Source organism: Phycodurus eques, chromosome 1 (assembly GCF_024500275.1).
Source record: "Phycodurus eques isolate BA_2022a chromosome 1, UOR_Pequ_1.1, whole genome shotgun sequence".
Taxonomy (NCBI): Eukaryota; Metazoa; Chordata; class Actinopteri; order Syngnathiformes; family Syngnathidae; genus Phycodurus; species Phycodurus eques.
In genome coordinates this window covers 40,820,067-40,839,168 of record NC_084525.1, presented here as the reverse complement: position 1 = coordinate 40,839,168, position 19,102 = coordinate 40,820,067, and the positions used below count along the sequence as shown (strand labels likewise).

General features: G+C 45.2%; 2 protein-coding genes across 13 annotated transcripts; one reads left to right on the top strand and one right to left on the bottom strand.

Moving 5' to 3' along the window:
• The first annotated feature begins 1,616 nt into the window (after nt 1-1,616).
• Nucleotides 1,617-15,394, top strand: jam2a (junctional adhesion molecule 2a). Of its 12 annotated transcripts, none has more exons than XM_061691779.1 (12): nt 1,617-2,424; nt 5,451-5,516; nt 5,661-5,771; nt 6,442-6,624; nt 6,700-6,893; nt 7,052-7,154; nt 9,207-9,314; nt 9,467-9,479; nt 10,695-10,766; nt 10,921-10,954; nt 12,197-12,273; nt 12,622-14,453. In XM_061691779.1, exons 1-12 carry the CDS (start codon nt 2,376-2,378, stop codon nt 12,725-12,727), a joined length of 1,116 nt encoding a protein of 371 aa, XP_061547763.1. In that variant the 5' UTR covers nt 1,617-2,375; the 3' UTR covers nt 12,728-14,453. The 12 variants fall into 12 exon arrangements, with proteins under 12 accessions (XP_061547763.1, XP_061547755.1, XP_061547796.1 ...); XM_061691771.1 differs by having other exon boundaries at nt 9,464-9,479; XM_061691830.1 differs by having other exon boundaries at nt 1,619-2,424; nt 9,464-9,479; nt 12,419-12,712.
• Nucleotides 15,395-16,639: 1,245 nt separating this feature from the next.
• On the bottom strand, nt 16,640-18,656 carry atp5pf (ATP synthase peripheral stalk subunit F6). Its single transcript, XM_061664107.1, has 4 exons — nt 18,562-18,656; nt 17,850-18,019; nt 17,264-17,388; nt 16,640-16,790 (listed from the first exon to the last, which is right to left on the bottom strand). Exons 2-4 carry the CDS (start codon nt 18,017-18,019, stop codon nt 16,762-16,764), a joined length of 324 nt encoding a protein of 107 aa, XP_061520091.1. The 5' UTR covers nt 18,562-18,656; the 3' UTR covers nt 16,640-16,761.
• Between the last annotated feature and the right edge of the window lie 446 nt (nt 18,657-19,102).

Genomic DNA, 19,102 nt, shown 5'->3' with positions numbered 1-19,102 from the left:
GCAAGATTGTAAAATATTGTATTGTTACAAGGTAAGACTTCTTGGCAAAGAAATGTTGCTAACAGTGATAGCAACCTGATTGAACCGGCATTCATGTTGGCTTGAGTTGATTGCATGCTTCTGGCTAATGTTAGTTTACCTTACCACAACACAAAACAAGCAAGCCTGCAACACTAGCCTATTACAATAAATATTGTTTCGATACTGGGTTGCTGATATGTTGTGTATAATCTCCAACATACACTGTTGTCTAAATTGCTTCTATGTATTGATTCATGCTATTTATTATTTGTATCGATAAATTGTATTCAGTAAAAAAAATTCATTGTATTCTGAAGTGTAGTATAGTATAGTGTATTCATTTCAAAATTAATTTTACGTTTTTTTTAAAGGCAATGTTGTATCGTCCCTGTTGAATAATTTGTTAATTTTAATGCCATTGAAATAAAAAGTAACACACATTAGGCCGGCAAATGTTTTCGTCCCCCCCAACATCACCTGAGTTTCCGGCGCTTGTGGATGCATTTACCTATATATTCTGTCTAGTGGGCGGCGGGCACAGAGGAAACGTGTTTTCGTTGTTTCCCTGGGCAAGACACTTAACCCACATTGCCCATGGATGAATGTGATTGGGTGTTTGGTGGTGGTGGTCTGCGGGGCCGTAGGCACAGAATGGCAGCCACGCTTCCATCGGACTGCCCCAGGGCAGCTGTGGCTACACAAGTAGCTTACCACCACATGTGATGTGGAGTGAATGAATAATGATATAATAATAATAATAATCCATCCATCCATCCATTTTCTGAGCCGCTTCTCCTCACTGGGGTCGCGGGCGTGCTGGAGCCTATCCCAGCTGTCATCGGGCAGGAGGCGGGGTACACCCTCAACTGGTTGCCAGCCAATCGCAGGGCACATAGAAACAAACAACCATTCATACTCACAGTCACGCCTACGGGCAATTTAGAGTCTCCAATTAATGCATGTTTTTTGGGATGCGGGAGGAAACCGGCGTGCCCGGAGAAACCCCACGCAGGCACGGGGAGAACATGCCAACTCCACACAGCCGGGGCCGGGGATTGAACCCCGGTCCTCAGAACTGTGAGGCTGACGCTCTAACCAGTCGCCCAATAATAATAATAATAATAATAATAATAATAATAATAATGTAAGCCTCCACACTCTCAGGATCTTCACGTGGCTCTTTCCTGCTCTGTGTCTTCTCTGTGAACACCAGTGTCAGCCAAGTCCTCTGGGTCTCTCTCTGTGGCACTCTTTGTTTCCCTTCAGCTCTCTCAACACCATGATCTGGGTTTGTTTCAATGTCATTTGTATTTGTCTTTATGGTGAGGAAATAGGATGTAATGTGATTTTTTTTTGTTGAATTTTAACTGTAGACAAAAAGCAACTGAGAGCAATGGACAACATTTCAGCGCCCCAGTCTATAAATAGAATTCATTAGGCGACTGCTGCAGGTTTGCTTGAGGATACTAACGGTGGAAGAGGATTGAACGTGCCCCTCTGACAAAATCCCTGGCCCCAGGCCAGCCAGGTCCCTTCCGTGAAAGTGGTCTAGAACCTCCATTGCTTTCTGTGTCACGTGAGGACGTATTCTTAGGTTGTTGCCCAAACGAGTTTGTAACCCCAAAATTATTATTAATGTCCCCGACTAGACAGGCTAGACCTTGGATTTCATATCAATGGACTACTTTGTAAAATAGGCTGTCTATATATATATCTATATCTATCTATATATATTGATATATATATATAGATATATCTATATAAATATATATCTATATATAGATAGATATAGATATATATTTATATAGATAGATAGATATACATTTGGATTGAACCTAGTATTCGTCGGGCCGACTGGTTCATCTCAGTCCTGCCGTGCCCAATCGACGCCGTGTCCACTTGGTATTGCAGTGCGCGTCTTGCACACGGCGTTGCGCTCTCGCCTCTGCTGGCGTTCAGCAAGCGCCACCCCGCCCCGTCCCTCCACCTCCATCTCCACCTCCATCTCCACCTCAACGGATAGACGAGAGAGGACACTGACCCCCGCGTTTGCTCTCGCCGTCCTCCCCTGGCCAGGACGCCGGCATCGCGCCATCTGAGGCACCGCGAGGCGCGCGGCGCTCGTCCGCTCTCGTCCGCCGAACGACCGCGCCGCGTGACGCTCGGCGCCGGGTCCGTCCGCTCGCTTGCCGCCCCTCCGCCCGCCCTCCCCGACAGAGAAGAGCGTCGCCCCCTTGGAAGCCGGATGAATGATCGGAGAGTTGTGAACAAGTGCGAGAAGAAAGCTGAGGCTCCCCATCCGCCTCGTCGCTCCGTCGCGGGAAAGCAAGACTCAGCCACGGTTGTGGGCGACCATGGAGAGGACGTCCCTGTGTGTTCCGATTGTTATTTTACTCATGCAATGTAAGTGGGCCACTGAAACTATTCTGTTCCATCACAACTAACTGTTTGGATCTACGCTTGGTGTGTTCAGCCCCCCCCCCAAAAAAAAATTCAAATAAAAAAAAAGATTGTTCGCCAGGGATGTTTGATTCCTTCGGCTCGTCACATGAATTCTGCGCTCAAGTTGTCTGCTTGGTGCCTCTGTGGAGGCTGCAGCCAAGGCAGGTTTTCCTACAACTTGTACTTGGCATCCCGAGTGTGTGGGCAGTTTGGCGGTGGCCTGTGGACACCTGCCTTCCTGGATGAGGTCAGTGGTTGGATTGCCACCAGGCTTTTAGATCATATTGAAACCAATTGTAAAGTGTGTGTTGCTGTGTTGGGGGACAAAACGTGAAAGTGAACAAGAAATCTGGTACACACAAGGGAAGGTAGCATGAGCACTGGCACCGTGGGGGAGAAGTGGCAATGTGGCGCTGACATGGATGTGATGAGACAGCGCAGTGAGTGACGCATATTTTACTTCGGTCCTCATTTTGCCACCTGTCAGGTTAGGAGTTCACGGGCGTGTGTGTGTTTGCAAGCCAGCAGACCTCACTCGTCATCTCGGTCTCAGGCTTGTTCATACGTCCACTCGCGCTGACGCACATTGCATTGTAGCTGGAGTCAGGCAGGAAGTGTTGCGGGTGGGTCTTTGTGGCAACATCCCTCATCTCAACCCCTCTGACTAACACACACACACACACACACACACACGTAGTGGGACAGCTGTTGCTTGCAGGGTTACAGAGGGGCTTTGTTCAAACAGAGACACACACTCTCCTGGCCCTGTTTCCCCTCTGACCCCATGTGCCGTTATCTTTATCGCACAGCCACGCAGGATGCTTCTCGGGTTTCCGCCTCTCTCCTTTTTGCACGTGCTTTCCCTTCTCAGTTGAATAAGTGCCTTCATTATTACTGCGCCATGTTTTTGACCCAGCCACAGCCCCGGCAACCCCCCTGGCCCGTCTCGAACACTCTGGCAATGAGGCTAAAGCTGTGTGCCAAGAAGCGAGCGTGCTATCTTTCTATTCTTTGCTCAGGCAGGCGGGTGGCTGTCCCTCGGTCGAGTCTGAGCTGTCGCGGTGCTCGGTTGACGCCTTCACAAGCGCAGCGGGCCCATCGACACCGCCGGCGTCATACCTGGTGCCACCAGAGTGCCGTTGCTCTGAAGTGCGGAAGAACTTTTAGAAAGAGAAACTCTTCAGTAAACCACGGTTCCAGACTGCTATTTCCAAGTTAGCTGATTTTAGTCTCTATCTTATGAAGTAACACCATGTTAGTTAGCATTGCACTGGTGACTAAGGAGGCCATGTGCTCGTTGTCCGCCCCAACACCGTCGTGGCTAATTGAGGCCACTGAAGCTGACGCCGTTTTTCGTAGGGGAAAAGCAAGTGAGACCTCACACGCAGGCACAAACGCTTTGCTCATTTTTCTACGTGCGTGCGACACGGTCGGGCATGTTGTCAGCTCGGCCGCCAGTGCTCAAAGAGACACCCTTCAAGGTGGCGGCGGGCCGGGTCTCGCTGTGTGACAAGAGATGCTCCCATTCATTGTCTCCCTGTCTAAGAGGATCTTCCTTGCCTTCAATCCCGCTTTTATTCATGCTCCTCCGGATCCCTGCACTCCCCCCACCCTCACTCCCTTAAATCGTGTCATCTCTTCTCAGGGCCGATCGCCCCTTCTTTGTCGTTCTTTCCCGTCCTCGTTTAATCTCGTTTTATCACCCGCCCTCCTCCGGCCCATCCTTCAGCGAGACAGTGCTTCTCCGAGGGCATAGGGGTGCGTGAGTCGTGGCTAAAATCTGAATCCTTTTATACTTCCGCTTGTCGACACGTTACACGATGAGTGGAGGGGAGGGGAGAGCAGCGAGTCGGCACTTTTAATTCACTTAATTGAAAGTTTGACAAGTGAGCGTGGCGCAAATAGAGTCCAACAGCACAGCGTTTCAAAGCCCACGCATCCGGCTGCATTTGGATTGTGTGTTATTACCGCTCCGTATACGCAATACTAAAAGGAAAAACCAAGTCAATCCAACATTTCCGCCTTCCTGTTGCTTTCCATCCACACGTACTGACCCTTGACTCTGTGCTAAGGCGTCCAATCACACTGAGCCTTGGTAAGTCCCGAACAATGGGCCAGTGCACGGGAAGTAGCTCAGGAAGTGTTGAAAGAAGAAGTGTTCTCAAAAATTAGAACACGGGAGATTTTTCTGCATGAGTCATGTCCAGGGCCAATGAGAACCGAGGATGTGTGTGTGGCACTCCTTGTGAGAAATGGACACGTCGTCAGCATCGCATTGAACATTTTTCAGAAGCTTTAATGCTAAGCAAGTTCTCTCGAGGCTCATTTCATATTTATGTACTTTTAAAAACCGCATGGCTCATCCTTAATTTGCTGACCTACGGGAGAGCGGCTTTCTCGAGGCAGCACTTTAATGTCCTCGCCATGTGCACCGCTTCTAAGCGGTTTCCCCCTCAGGTGACCTTCACCCGACCATTCAACCTGTAAAATCGACCATAATCAGATTGATCAAACTATCGGCATGCAGGAAAGCCTGTGGCTGCTTCCATTTCCCGTTTGGGCGAGACGTATCAGTGACACGAAGGCGGCCGAGGAAGCAAACCTAGACATCTTTGAGGCCAAGCTCATGCTCCCGGCCTCTGTAGAGCAGGTTAATCTGGACAAGCTGTTGCAGTGAGCTTTGCGAGGTGTTTGGCGCCTTTATCCTAACCAGCGTTTAAGGAGACATACGGCTGCCTGCTCCTTAACCCAGCAGGATTAAAGCGGACGAGGGAATAATCCCGCCTTCACATCTCACTAAAGCAACACTGGCCGACAGCAGCATTAAGCATTCTCCTCGCGCAGTCGGCGGGCAAGGTGGTCCGCATTACCCAATTCACCTTGCTCCCTAATGGATGACAAGCAATATTGCGTTCTGCAGACAGTCCTCCCACCTCGCCGGTTCTTTTGTTGTTAACGCTCCTTGTTCTCCTCTTCGCCACCTCCAGGTTTCCCCTCCCTTCCTGTCACCGTGTCGACCAACAAACAAAAGGTGGAGGTGCGCGAGTTCTCAGGTGAGGAGCGGGGGAAAAAGCAGCCCATCTCCAGCCCCTCTCAAATTGATGCTTCCTTGACAGATTACGGCTTGAAATAGAACCAAACATTTTTTTTTAAACTGTGACTGGTGCCATAAATATCTCATCACTTGCCTATTTTAGATGCAGTGCTGTCCTGCATTTTCCGCACTGAGAGGGACCAGAATCCACGCATCGAGTGGAAGAAGAAGGGCAAAGATGTTTCTTTTGTTTACTTTGATGGACACTTCCGAGGTGAGAAGGCACCGTGTTGCTCTTTATCGCTAGGTGGTGACACACAGCACAATTTGGTTTAATCAGCTCGCTGTGCCTGCTGGGAGGCGCTCACGACTCTCGTACTGTAATTCAGTGATGTGTCAAGCCCTGTCCGAGTTGTCACCGGTGCCGTGGCATAACATGTCCGACCGCTATCCATCTTCATGAAGGTTTAGGGATGGGGATTTAATGGGTGACAAAAACAATGGATCATAGTCCTCACCTGGCCATAATCTAATGCAGTTATTCAGAGAGAGTGTTGTGCTTTTTACATTGTCAAGTAAATCTTTAGCTACAACTTCAGGCCACCTGCTAATACACTAAAATTAAGGTTCACGGCAGTGAAAGTTGCCGGTCCTACATTCTTCCCCTTCCCATATCAGGGGTCAACAAAGTACGGCCCGTGGGCTCTGGACTTTCATCCGGTCCACCGAGCATTCACATTAGCAAGACTCCTGTGATATTTGTTGTGTTAATTTAGCCAGCTTTTCCTAAAATTGGTTAATTAAAAAGTATTGATTAACATTGTTAATTGATTTCTTGTAAATAAGATAAAAATATTAGTTTAAAAATAAATAAATGTGGCCATTGAGCACAAACGTTTGCCCAACCTATACTGTAATTATGAAAGTGTGTGATTTGTGTTCAGCGGTCCTACCTTTTCACCACTCCCTTGCGTCAGGTCCATTTGAGGGGCGGGCAAGCATCGATGGGGCCACAGTGACATTGCGCAAGGTGACCCAGGAGGATGCCGGCGAGTACCGCTGCGAGATCAGCGCTCCTTTTGATTCTGTCAATTTGGGCGAGACCAACGTCACACTCAGAGTCTTAGGTAAGACCTATTGAAAACCTATCATTGAAATATTCATCAGGATAGCTTGTACACTGTACTCGTGTACTGCCCCAGTTCCCCCCAATACACCGGCCTGCGAAATCCCGAGTGCGGCAGTGACGGGCTCTGCTGTGCAGCTGCGCTGTAGGGACCAGCAAAGCATCCCCCCCGCTACATACGCCTGGTACAAGGACGACCAGCTGATGATCCCCCCACGCCACGCCAACGCCAACGCCACCTATCTTATCAACACACAAACTGGATTACTGGTGAGTGAGACGACATGATTGTGTGCTTGAAAATATAACACTGTCATTGAACACCACAGTAGACAGCCAATGTTGTTTGATAGCAGGACCAGTATTACAATAGGTCACCTCAGATGTTCATTCATCAGTCTTCAGTCTCCTCTATGTCTGGTTCACAGGAGTTCAAAGCTGTGGCTAAAGAGGACAGTGGCCGTTACAGCTGCCGGGCTTCCAACGGGGTGGGAAAGCCCACGATGTGTGAGGGCAGGCACATGACGATAGGTGTGTTTGTGTGTGTGTGTCTATGTCTGGTTGTGTGTTTGCACCCACACCTTTCAGCATTGGAAAAACTCAGAGGAGCAGTGGAGAGGAAAAGCCCGCTAACATTTTTCACCATGCTTCTAAAATATTAAAGAGTGCTCACCTTTACCAACTAGCTGGTAGCATGAAAGACTGCAGTGGGAATTGAATAAGGTCCAATTTTATTATCTACAAGCCCAATTCCAATGAAGTTGGGACGTTGTGTTAAACATAAATAAAAACAGAATACAATGATTTGCAAATCATGTTCAACCTATTTTTAATTGAATACACTACAAAGACAAGTTATTTAATGTTCAAACTGATAAACGTGATTGTTTTTAGCAAATAATCATTAACTTAGAATTTTATGGCTCCAACACCTTCCAAAAAAGCTGGGACACGGTCATGTTTACCACTGTGTTACATCACCTTTTCTTTTAACAACATTCAATAAACGTTTGGGAACTGAGGACACTAATTGTTGAAGCTTTGTAGGTGGAATTCTTTCCCATTCTTGCTTGATGTACAGCTTCAGCTGTTCAACAGTCTGGGGTCTCCATTGTTGTATTTTACGCTTCATAATGCGCCACACATTTTCAATGGGAGACAGGTCTGGACTGCAGGCAGGCCAGTCTAGTACCCGCACTCTTTTACTACGAAGCCACGCTGTTGTAACACGGGCAGAATGTGGTTTGGCATTGACTTGTTGAAATAAGCAGGGGCGTTCATGAAAAAGACGTTGCTTGGATGGCCTGTATGTACCTTTCAGCATTAATGGTGCCTTCACAGATGTGTAAGTTACCCATGCCATTGACACTAACACAGCCCCATACCATCACAGATGCTGGCTTTTGAACTTTGCGTCCATAACAGTCCGGATGGTTCTTTTCCTCTTTGGCCCGGAGGACACGACGTCCACAAATTCCAACAACAATTTGAAATGTGGACTCGCCGGACCACAGAACACTTTTCCACTTTGCTTCAATCCATCTTTAATGTGCTCGGGCCCAGAGAACCCGGCGGCGTTTCTGGGTGTTGTTGATAAATGGCTTTTGCTTTGCATAATAGAGTTTCAAGTTGCGCTTACGGATGTAGCGCCAAACTGATTTTACTGACATTGGTTTTCTGAAGTGTTCCTGAGCCCATCTGGTGATATCCTTTACACATTGATGTCGGTTTTTGATGCAGTGCCGCCTGAGGGATCGAAGGTCACGGGCATTCAATAATGTTGTCTTTCGGCCTTGCCGCTTACACGCAGTGATTTCTCCAGATTCTCAGAACCTTTTGATGATATTATGGACCACAGATGATGAAATCCTTAAATTCCTTGCAATTGTATGTTGAGGAACATTGTCTATTAAACTGTTCGACAATTTTCGCACGCACTTGTTCACAAAGAGGTGAACCTCGTCCCATCTTTGCTTGTGCATGACTGAGAAATTCAGGGAAGCACCTTTTATACCCAATCATAGTACCCACCTGTTCTCAATTAGTCTGTTCACCTGTGGGATGTTCCAAACAGGTGTTTGATGAGCATTCCTCAACTTTCTCAGTCTTTTTTTTAAACCTGTTGCGGCTTTTTTGCAACGTGTTGCAGCCAAAGAGGAAAAGAACCTTCCGGACTGTTATGGACGCAAAGTTCAAAAGCCAGTATCTGTGATGGTATGTGTTAGTGCCAATGGCATAGGTAACTTACACATCTCTGAAGGCACCATTCATGCTGAAAGGTACATACAGGTTTTGGAGAAACAAATGCTGCCATCCAAGCAACGTCTTTTACATGGACACCCCTGCTTATTTCAGCAAGACAATGCCAAATCACATTCTGCACGTGTTACAACAGCATGGCTTCGTAGTAAAAGAGTACAGGTACTAGACACAACGTCCCAACTTCATTGGAATTGGGGTTGTAACATAAGATGCATGTTTGTAATTTTTCCTGTTACCCCGTCCTAACTTACTAACTCAACCAATCCCCAACTTGGTTCCACACTGTTTGCAAAACTGAAGGTTTATGTGTTTTCCTTTCAGAGGATGTCAACGTCACGGCTGTGGTGGTGACAGTGGTTGTAATCTGCCTGGTGGTGCTAGTCTGCGGATGCGGGGGGTTCCTGATGCACCGTAATGGCTTCTTCACCCGTGAGTTTGTCTTTGCCATTGTTTGTTCCACCCTCTCTTTCTGCTCATTCGACGGGCACATTAATTGTTTGGGGGCCTGTTTTTTACTGAATAAAAAGTGATGTCCACTCTTGTTTTCCCTTCCATGGCTGTGTTGGATCATCCGCCAGAAGGACACAGAGGAAGGTAAGAGCTCTGTGATTGCATTAACATTGACGTGAGCAAACACGGTCTAATATCGTAAACACAGAGGATTGAGGGGAAGAAGGGGGGGTTGTGGGTTGTTGTCGCACTTAGACGTGCGTCTGCGTGCTGAGTCAGGCCTGAGCGGAGTGACAGCTGTGCCTGTGCGTGTGTCTATATGTGTGTGTATTTATGAGCCACAGCAGTGGCTTGCTTTCTGCTGCCCAATTGGCGCAGACAGATGTAAATATGTCCGCAGTTCATCAAGTGAAACTGTGTCAAAACTTTGCCCAACACATGAGCTGACACTGGACAAGAGCAACATTCAGCATGACTTAATTGCACAATATTTAGTGACCGTTAATCAGGAGGGAGATTTGAGATCACTGCAGCCTAATAAACTGATTGGACGGATTGCTTGAAATGGATTGTTTAATCTCTCAGACACTGAGACGTTGCCATAACAACACAGTGACAGGATGGTCATATACAGTACAGTAAAGGCCTGGCTGACCATAGAGGCAGAAATGCACGCTCTGGTGTGACTGGCCCATCTCGCTTGGCTTTATTTGATTAGTCGCTTGTTACTGCGCAGCATTTGACAGCGAGAGAAGCAGCGCTGATGCGAGAGTTCTTTGTCTAGGTTAAAGTCTGATGCTTATCCCACTGAGCTAACTGGAGCTGTCAGTGTCAACTTCCTATTTATAGAACCGACTTCTTCACAAAGACTCCAAGACAATGCAACCCGATTTTCAATGAACAATTTGTTAGTACAATTTAACAGGGCAGGGAAGCAGCTCAATGATGTAGTTTGACTTTTCAACTAAACGCTGAGTGGAATTAAATATTATCCCAATACATGCGGGTTCTAAAGGACATTTAGCAAAAACAAGGACCCCTCACACAGCACCGTTAGGGGCAAACAAACAGATAAACCAGTAGTTCTAAACTAGAGCCCTGGGTAGCACCAACACGATATCTGAAAAAAAGAGACAGTCAAATTAAAAAGCATTCATAGGTTGGATTGCTGCATGTGAATGGCTCATCACTCGACCGCTTCACCTTTGCATCTCTATTGGTGCTGCCGCATCATGATTGGCTGCATGGGTGTACGTGTGCGGCTAATGATCTGAACTCTATAAAAAGCATGGTGTGCGGTGCCAGTACCAAATCAGGCCCACTTCTGGAACCTGACCACCCCCCACCCACCCCCAACAGGTCATTTTGGATCTCCGAGTGTCACGGTGCCGCTCACATCAGCAGCCAAAACCTGAACAGAACTGAGGACACGTGAGTGGAACGCTCAGGGGCATGACAGAAACTGAAAACGATAAATATGATTGTGTAGGATAAGATATGAGTCAGGATAAGGCCGACGGACATCAAGGTTCTTCTCTTGTCGGACAGTCTGAACGGTGGTGCTGATCATCGCTTTGTTTTTCAGGTCCAATGTCAACTATATCCCTCCGCCCCAAGAAGTAAGTTTTTTCTTTCTATTAAATATGCTTTGGCAAGCAGGGTGGTTAGCACATCTGGCTCACAGTTACGAGGTTCAGGTTCCAATCTCGGCTCCCGCCTTCCTATGTGGAGTTTGCATTTTCTCTCCATTTTCCATAGGTGTGAATGTGAGTGTGAGTGGTTGTTTGTGTACCCCGCCTCTTGCACAAAAGTCAGTTCCAAAAGGCTCTAGCTCACCCTTCACCCTTATGAAGGAGGATAAATGGTACAGAAAATGGATGGGTGGATGTACTGTATGATTATACTGTACAGTGAAGCTATTCATACGGAGCCCTGTTGCAAATAGCAAAAATCAGTGCAAAAACATTTATAATTGCCTATACATGCCACAAGATGGCAGCAAAGCACTCTTTTTAATTAGAGAAGGCTATGGCCTGACTTAATGAAGCACTTTCTCTGTCTGACATAGCTGCTTGGCACCAAGATGCCACCAGATGGCACCAAAGCAATATTTTTATATAAGACAGGGTTTTGGTCTGAGCACAAAGACAGTGTATTGTGAGAAGAAGAAGAAATAGAAATAGAAGTTCACTTATCTGGTAACTACATTGCATTGCAAACTCTTCTTGTCATTTTTATTGTGGTGAATGACTTGTTAGACATGTTATAGAACCATCCATTCATCCATCCATTTTCTTCACCGCTTATCCTCACTAGGATCGCAGGCTGCTGGAGCCTATCCCAGCTATCTTCGGGCGGGAGGCGGGGCACACCCTGAACTGGTACGCCAGCCAATCGCAAGGCACATAGAAACAAACAACCATTCGCACTCACATTCACACCTACGGGCAATTTAGAGTCTTCAACCAACCTACCACACATGTTTTGGGGATGTGGGAGGAAACCGAAGTGCCCGGAGAAAACCCACCCAGGCACGGGGAGAACATGTAAACTCCACACAGGCAGGGCCGGGATTTTAACCCCAGTCCTCAGAACTGTGAGGCAGACCAGTCGTCCACTGTACCGGCGTTATAAAACCAATTAAAACAAATAGTTGTGCCTCCATTTGTGTCTGGCAACTGCCAGCTTTAGGTTGCTTCCTAATTCTGTTCTCACAGTCACGGTCCGTGGCTCGACCGAACTCGGTGTTGACCGCAAACAATGATTTGCAATCATAAATACAGTATTGAACTGTTTGTGTGTGTGTGTGTGTGTGTGTGTGTGTGTGTGTGTGTGTGTGTGTGTGTGGTTTTTTTTATAAGATTTACAATTTTTGGCAGCTCGGCAGGAAAAAATCCCTTTTAACGCCTCACACTAAAGCAGTGATTCTCAAAGTGTGGTATGTGGGCTCCCTCTAGTGGTACCCAAAAGAATCACTGAAGTAAATGTTCATACTGTGCATAATGTTACAGTGGCATCAACTTATTTTCAAAATCTAGTACAGTATATACAATTTTTGCAACATTTGTATTTTAATCATTTAGAAACAATGTGGGCGGCGTGGTGGTGGACTGGTTAGAGCGTCTGCCTCACAGTTCTGAGGACCGGGGTTCAATCCCCGGCCCCGCCTGTGTGGAGTTTGCATGTTCTCCCCTTGCCTGTGTGGGTTTTCTCTGGGCACTCCGGTTTCCTCCCACATACCAAAAACATGCATGGTAGGTTCATTGAAGACTCTAATTTCCCGTAGGTGTGAATGTGAGTGCGGATGGTTGTTTGTTTGTCTGTGCCCTGCGATTGGCTGGCAACCAGTTCAGAGTGTCCCGCCGCCTCCTGCCCGAAGATACCTGGGCTAGGCTCCAGCACTCCCGCGACCCTTGTGAAGATAAGCGGCTCAGAAAATGGATGGATGGATGTATGGAAACAATGTTTTCAAACATTTATTTAGGCATAATTTTCATAAATTTTTTATATGCAATACATTTTAATTGAATCATGATATTAGTACATTTTTGTATTTTCTTATATTCAAGCGCAGTCTTGATTTTCAAACTGTGCGTAATAATGTTAAAGTAGCTAACATAAATATTAAAGGTCCACTTCCATCAAAATGTACTTTGTACGATCTGTGTCCTTTTATCGGGTTTGCAAGATAATTTGGGTTGAAAATGGCCAGAATGTCCTTTTTCAAGCTATTGTAGTTGGTCTTTGGTTGAGACGGCCTGATGTCTCATTAATATGCGACGTAAATAATATTTGCTCTGATTGGATTGCTCATCTTCTCAATTTCGATACGGAAAACAGCTTGGCTCTGATTGGTCCTGTTTGGCTATATCATAGCGTCTTAGCAGCCTAGCGTTCATAGTGACCTTGCGGTTGGATCAACTGATTGTTCGCACACTACTCACAAACCCACAGAGGAGGGCACGTCGATGAAATAAAAGAGAGGAGGATATTTTGATGGGCAGGTCCCATTCAATTGCGATAACGTAACCAACCGGCTTGCGGCGTTCATCATTTTGCCGACAATGACCACACAGTATTTCATTCACAGTTACATTCAACATTATAAACATAGTTTATTGCTGTAAACCGCAACACATGTATGCTTTTATATAGTGTATTTGCATTGTTCAGCTGCACCCAGCTGGGTCACTCACTCCAAACCCGGAAATGGACTTCCACAGCAGGAAATGGACTTCCAGGAGTATGTGTAAACTCATGTTTATGAAGTCATCCTCCACGAAATGGGCTCGAACACAGCAAAATTCTGGGTCTGAAATGCTTAGGAATTTCTTCAAAAATAAACTGAAACCATTTACTTCTCAACTCGTCTGAGGTTGGCAGGTGATGTAAAACCTTGCACATGATGCAGTTTTCCTGAGATGGGTGGGCACGAAGTGGGCAGGTACTTGAATATTAATTATCAAACCTACGTCACAAAAACGCCGATTTCAAATCCTGTTGTTTGCAAACGGCGTGCAAAGGCTATTGCAGTCACTCTACGAACTGGATGGATTTCAAACTCAAACCAGGTCACAGACTCATTTTGACATAGTATGCATAAAAAAGGAGAAGAAAATATTTTGATGGAAGGGGGACCTTGAAACTTTTGAGGAATAAAACCCCTGCCTGGTTTTGGATGAACACTTGACACTACTGTGCTACTATATTTTATTTTTTTATTGTGGTGGTACTTGATGAGCCAAATATTTTTTTGAGGTGGTACTTAGTGTAAAAAGTCTGAGAACCACTGCACTAGAGCATAATCACTCAGGATAATATTTCCAAAACATCCCATATTTGGGGGGCGTAGAAATACTCAAATTCTTTATCATTATCAAGATGTGTGAGCTACACTTTACGGTTGGGGAGTTTAGCTCGGGGGATGTCGTCGATCTTTGTCAACTGTGGGCTTGTGAAGCCCTTTGAGACCCTTTTGTGATTAACGGTGAGACCAATAAAGTTGATTTGAGAAAGAAATATGATTAAAACCATTGTTAATCAATGCGTGCATGCGCACACAAACTGGTACAGACAAATGTTTGAGCTATTGTTCTGTGTTTCAAACACCCTTTTCTGTCTGCTTCAGCCACAGGATTTCAAACACACGCAGTCATTCATGCTCTGAGAAGCTGGCCTTCCTTTTGACAAGACATCAATCACCCTGTTGATAAGGTGCCAATACTGGATTCTGGATTCATTCTCAGCCTTGCGGACTCTGAATGAGCTCTTGATCTTCCAATTATATGCTCATTTTTGTAATTAACTATTGTTTGGGGGGTGCAGGCGCTGACGGGCCAATTTGACACTTGCAAGGCGTTTATACTCTTGCTTGGTTGTATGGGGAGCCTGTTCAATTCTGCTTAATAATGTGGACATACAGTACAGATACTACACTGTATTCTGATGTCGTTCTGCTACCCCCTGCTGGCCAATGTTGGAACTGGTATTTTCCCAAAATTTGGTTTCTACCCTAACAGGCCAATTTTTTTTAAACTATACCTGTGTTTTCATTTACCAAAGACTGACTCCCTTATGAAATTCTGATGCATTAAAACAATCCTCTTAAGGTGATGCACCACTGCATTGTCAATGTTTTGAAACAAAACATAAAAGCCATTTACCTCAGTATTGCTCCACTCTCCATTCTGTAACACTGTGGCCTCAGTGTTCCAAAGGCCACATGTGCCACTGTGTTAATAGTTACACCATAAAACCCAGCCCAGGAAAATAAGTCACTCTAGCCATTTATGAAGACCAATCCCACTCCATCCTAATGTGCCTGCATGGTCTTTTTTATATATACATTATACCTTGTGCCTTTTTTTATTTGTCTATTTATCAATGGATGGGTTTTTGTAAAAAAAGAAAAAAAAGAAAAAGCCTTACTTTTTTCTGTCTTTATATTCTTTGTGCCACTGTTAATCAAAAGGTGTGTCTGTTTTTAGACAGTAAATGGATTGTTCAGAGTTTTATTTGAATGTTGTAACAGTCATTAAAAAAAGGTTTTCTATTTAAAACGTCTGTTCTCGTATTTACACCATCGGTACCAAACTAATGAGTAATCCTGATTTTGCTTGTCGTTATATCTGTATCCCCACACACATGGCGACATTACTTTTGTATTCCCAGTAGGATTGAGAATACATTTATATGCCGACTAGCAGCTTGACGAGCTACTGTTCAAAAGCTTACATTCCACTGGAAAATGTCATTATGCCATTCTATTTTTATTCATCCTCTACATCTGGATCACAATTTCCACAGATCACAGTAAGCTTTTGTTTGGTGCGTCTCCAGGGCTTGACGTTAAAGCTGCACAGAAAGGTAACAGGTCAGCTGGAAATGCACCCCGTGTGACATGACTTTGAGCTTCAAATATTCATCCTGGAGAGGATAGACTGCATCTCAGATCTTTCCCCTAAAGTGATGTCATTTCAGACCAATTCAAAGTGACAGCAGACCCTCAACTAGGTCAGTTGACATTTGGCTTGCTTGCAGTTGTCATCAGTGACTTTCCATATATGCTGTTATTACGAACTGGAGAGGAAGCATCACTATTACTCCACTCCATAATCTCTCTCTCTCTCTCTATATATATATATATATATGTATATAAACATACATAGGCATATATAAAAGGGTTTAATTAGGTTTCGTTCCAATGTAAGACAGGCACAGGTCCTGCTCTTCAAATGCAAGAAGGGCAAATGACACTAAAAACATTTTATCCTATCAAAGCGGTTTCAGTTTGATTGACTTATTGGATGTATTCTTCAATAATTATATAGTTAATAAAAAAAATAGTCACCCAAGGCTAGCAATGATGTGTAATTTACCATGCATATATTTGGAGTGCGGCAAAGCGAGCGACTGGTTAGCACATCCGCCTCACAGTTCTGAGGACCCAGGTTCAAATCTAGCCTGCCCTGTGTGGAGTTTGCATGTTCTCCCCATGCCTGCGTGGGTATTTTCCAGGTACTAGTTTCCTCCCACATCCCAAAAAACATGCACGGTAGGTTAATTGAGCACTCTAAATTGCCCGTAGGTGTGAATGTGAGTGCTATTGGTTGTTTGTTTATATGTGCCCTGCGATTGGCTGACGACCAGTTCAGGGTGTACCCCACCTCTCGCCCAAAGATTGCTGGGATGGGCTCCAGCACGCCCGCGACCCTGGTGAAGATAAGCGGAATGGAAACTGGACGGATGGATATTTGGAGTGCTAATATGCTGCATTGTTACTACACTGGCTAAAAACGGCATCATTCATTGTGCAGTAATACATTTAATACATTTGTCTCTATACAACTGTCAACACTGAAAGATTCAAACATCTGAATTTTTTTATTAAATATAATACATTGGTGATTTACATGATGATCAGGATTCACTTGGTCACTTCATCGAGCTTGGGGTCTAGGGAGGAAGCAAAGAGAAACATTAGTGCAAAAATAGACAAGATGGAGCTGTCGACAGGGGAAAAAATTTGGTTGAGAGAAAAACAAGGAGCCAAATCGAAGACACTGAAGTGCAGACATAAAATGGTCCCAAAACAACTTGCAGCTACAGAAAAAAAAAAGTGTAAAGTTTATGTGCTTGAATGTCGTCACAACTCTTGACTATTCTTAGACAGAGATAAATCAGAGCCCAAATAAAGAATGGATGATCGTGTCATTTGAAAAAAGGAAACAAAGACCAGGACTTTTGTATAACAGTATGTGGGTCACAATCTTTCAGATGGTTTAAGGCCATGTTCATTAGCCTTGGATGGATAATTATCCATAATAAAATGAACTGTCTTCAATATTAGTAAAAGGCAAGAGTTGTTCTGGCTCTCTCATTCAAAGGACAAGACAATGGGTGTAAACAGGAGACACACATAATCCCACCTGGGAATTTGAAGTCAGGGAATTTGGAGAGGTCTCCACCACCATATAACCTCTCGAGTTTGGAAACCTCCTCGGACATGCTCTTCTGATATCCGGGTCCTGCATCCACAATGCCGCCAGAAGCCCTGGAGTAGCCACATAATCAAATGTTGAAAAGAGAGGAGCAGAACGTGATCACCGACTTCAAAGAAATCAATCAGTAGCTTGTAGCTACCATGAACTTGTACCTTCATGTTTCACTCATGGGAGGCTATTCCATTAATAAGGCTGGGTGAACACTGCATGGTTCAAGTGACACAATTCTGATTTATTGTGGCACAATTGGGATACGAGTCATGTCAGCACGTCCTTCACAGACGTCGAAATACAGTTCGTAGATGAGTGATATACTGTACTGCACATACAAACCTGAGTTTACTCAAGCCCTGGCCAACTAAACACTGTGTAAAGGGTGACCACAGCCATATCAGATGTGTCTTTTGAAAATATACATGGGGGTCCGAGCATTCAATCAGAATTGAGCACTCGGACCTCCAGTGTAAATCCATGAAAAATGCATCATGTTTTCTGTGCTGCACTGACTAACTTGCTCTTGGTGTTGTAGTCTCGGATCTTGTCCAGAAACAGTTTCTGCACGGGGTCCAGCTCTTTGGCCCGGTTCAGGAGGATAGCTGAGAGGCCGATGTTCCTGCGTAGAGTCACGCTGACCGCGGAACGCAGCGTGGACGAGAGCTGGGAGAAGCGGCGGAGCGCCATCTGAAGGCCGAGACGCGGTGGCGCGTTAGCAAGTCCCAAAAACTCAGTTGGTCACAGTCAATAATTGTGCGATTTTGATCATGCACCAACATCTGAGCCCAGAGCTTTAACGGTAAGCTTAAACTATGAATAAACTTTCCCGTGAAGATTTGATAGTCACGGAAACGCAAACGAAATCAATTTGCGAAGCGTTACACTACGACAAACAACAATACATTTTCCTCTTTGGGGGAACACAAAAACACTGTAGCGCGTTAATCCATTAGTGTCCACAAATGTTATCAACGCGGTTCTTTCATGAAATGTACATCAACAAGCATTCGCCAATACAAGGTCGTCTGAATTTGGCTAATGGCTAGTTAGCTTTAGCTTGGCTTAATTTCGCGACTCAAGCGGACGAGCTAGCGGGAGTTCACATAGTACAGCTGGAACTGGAGCTTTATGCGAGCGAGTCACGCCAACGGGAGGCGTTCTAAACACAAGAAAGTCCAAATATTCCGCTCACGGTGGCCGGTAAAACACGAATACAGGAAAGTGCTCACCTTGGATTTGACTCTAAGGAAGCAGCAAGCCAGTGTGGAGGACCGCGGTGTATTGTGGGAAATCGGTAGTGGGAGGGACTCGATGGTGGACGTCAGTCTGCGGCCATGGAAAAGGTCAAAGGTCAGGTTTTTCCTCAGACAGCCTGGTATCCAGCAAAAGAGGTCCCATCAAAATCTGATGTGGCATTTCAAAATAAAAGTCCACTGAAATTGCTATATTTCACCTGTCATGATCATGGATTTCAAAAATTCTTTAAAAAAAAAAATCCGAGTTATCACAACACCAGACCAGTTCTGGGGGACACTACACCATCCCAAGTCTCCAACAGGAGAGGTCCCATCAAAATCTGATGTGGCATTTCAAAATAAAAGACTCTTGAAATTGGTGTATTCCACTGCCATGATCACGGATTTCAGAAATTCATTAAAAAAAAAATCCTAGTTATCACAACACCAAAACAGTTCTGGGGGACACTACACCATCCCAAGTCTCCAACAGGAGAGGTCCCATCAAAATCTGATGTGGCATTTCAAAATAAAA

What these genes read in the sequence shown, in the direction of transcription:
- jam2a (XM_061691771.1), top strand. Translation starts at nt 2,376, where the DNA reads ATGGAGAGGACGTCCCTGTGTGTTCCGATTGTTATTTTACTCATGCAA. An exon ending in TGTTATTTTACTCATGCAAT is followed by an intron (nt 2,425 to 5,450) that starts GTAAGTGGGCCA and finishes CGCCACCTCCAG; the next exon opens with GTTTCCCCTCCCTTCCTGTC. An exon ending in GGGCAGGCACATGACGATAG is followed by an intron (nt 7,155 to 9,206) that starts GTGTGTTTGTGT and finishes TTTTCCTTTCAG; the next exon opens with AGGATGTCAACGTCACGGCT.
- atp5pf (XM_061664107.1), bottom strand. Translation starts at nt 18,019, where the DNA reads ATGGCGCTCCGCCGCTTCTCCCAGCTCTCGTCCACGCTGCGTTCCGCG. An exon ending in GACTACAACACCAAGAGCAA is followed by an intron (nt 17,389 to 17,849) that starts GTTAGTCAGTGC and finishes TGGCTACTCCAG; the next exon opens with GGCTTCTGGCGGCATTGTGG. An exon ending in CCCTGACTTCAAATTCCCAG is followed by an intron (nt 16,791 to 17,263) that starts GTGGGATTATGT and finishes CTTCCTCCCTAG; the next exon opens with ACCCCAAGCTCGATGAAGTG.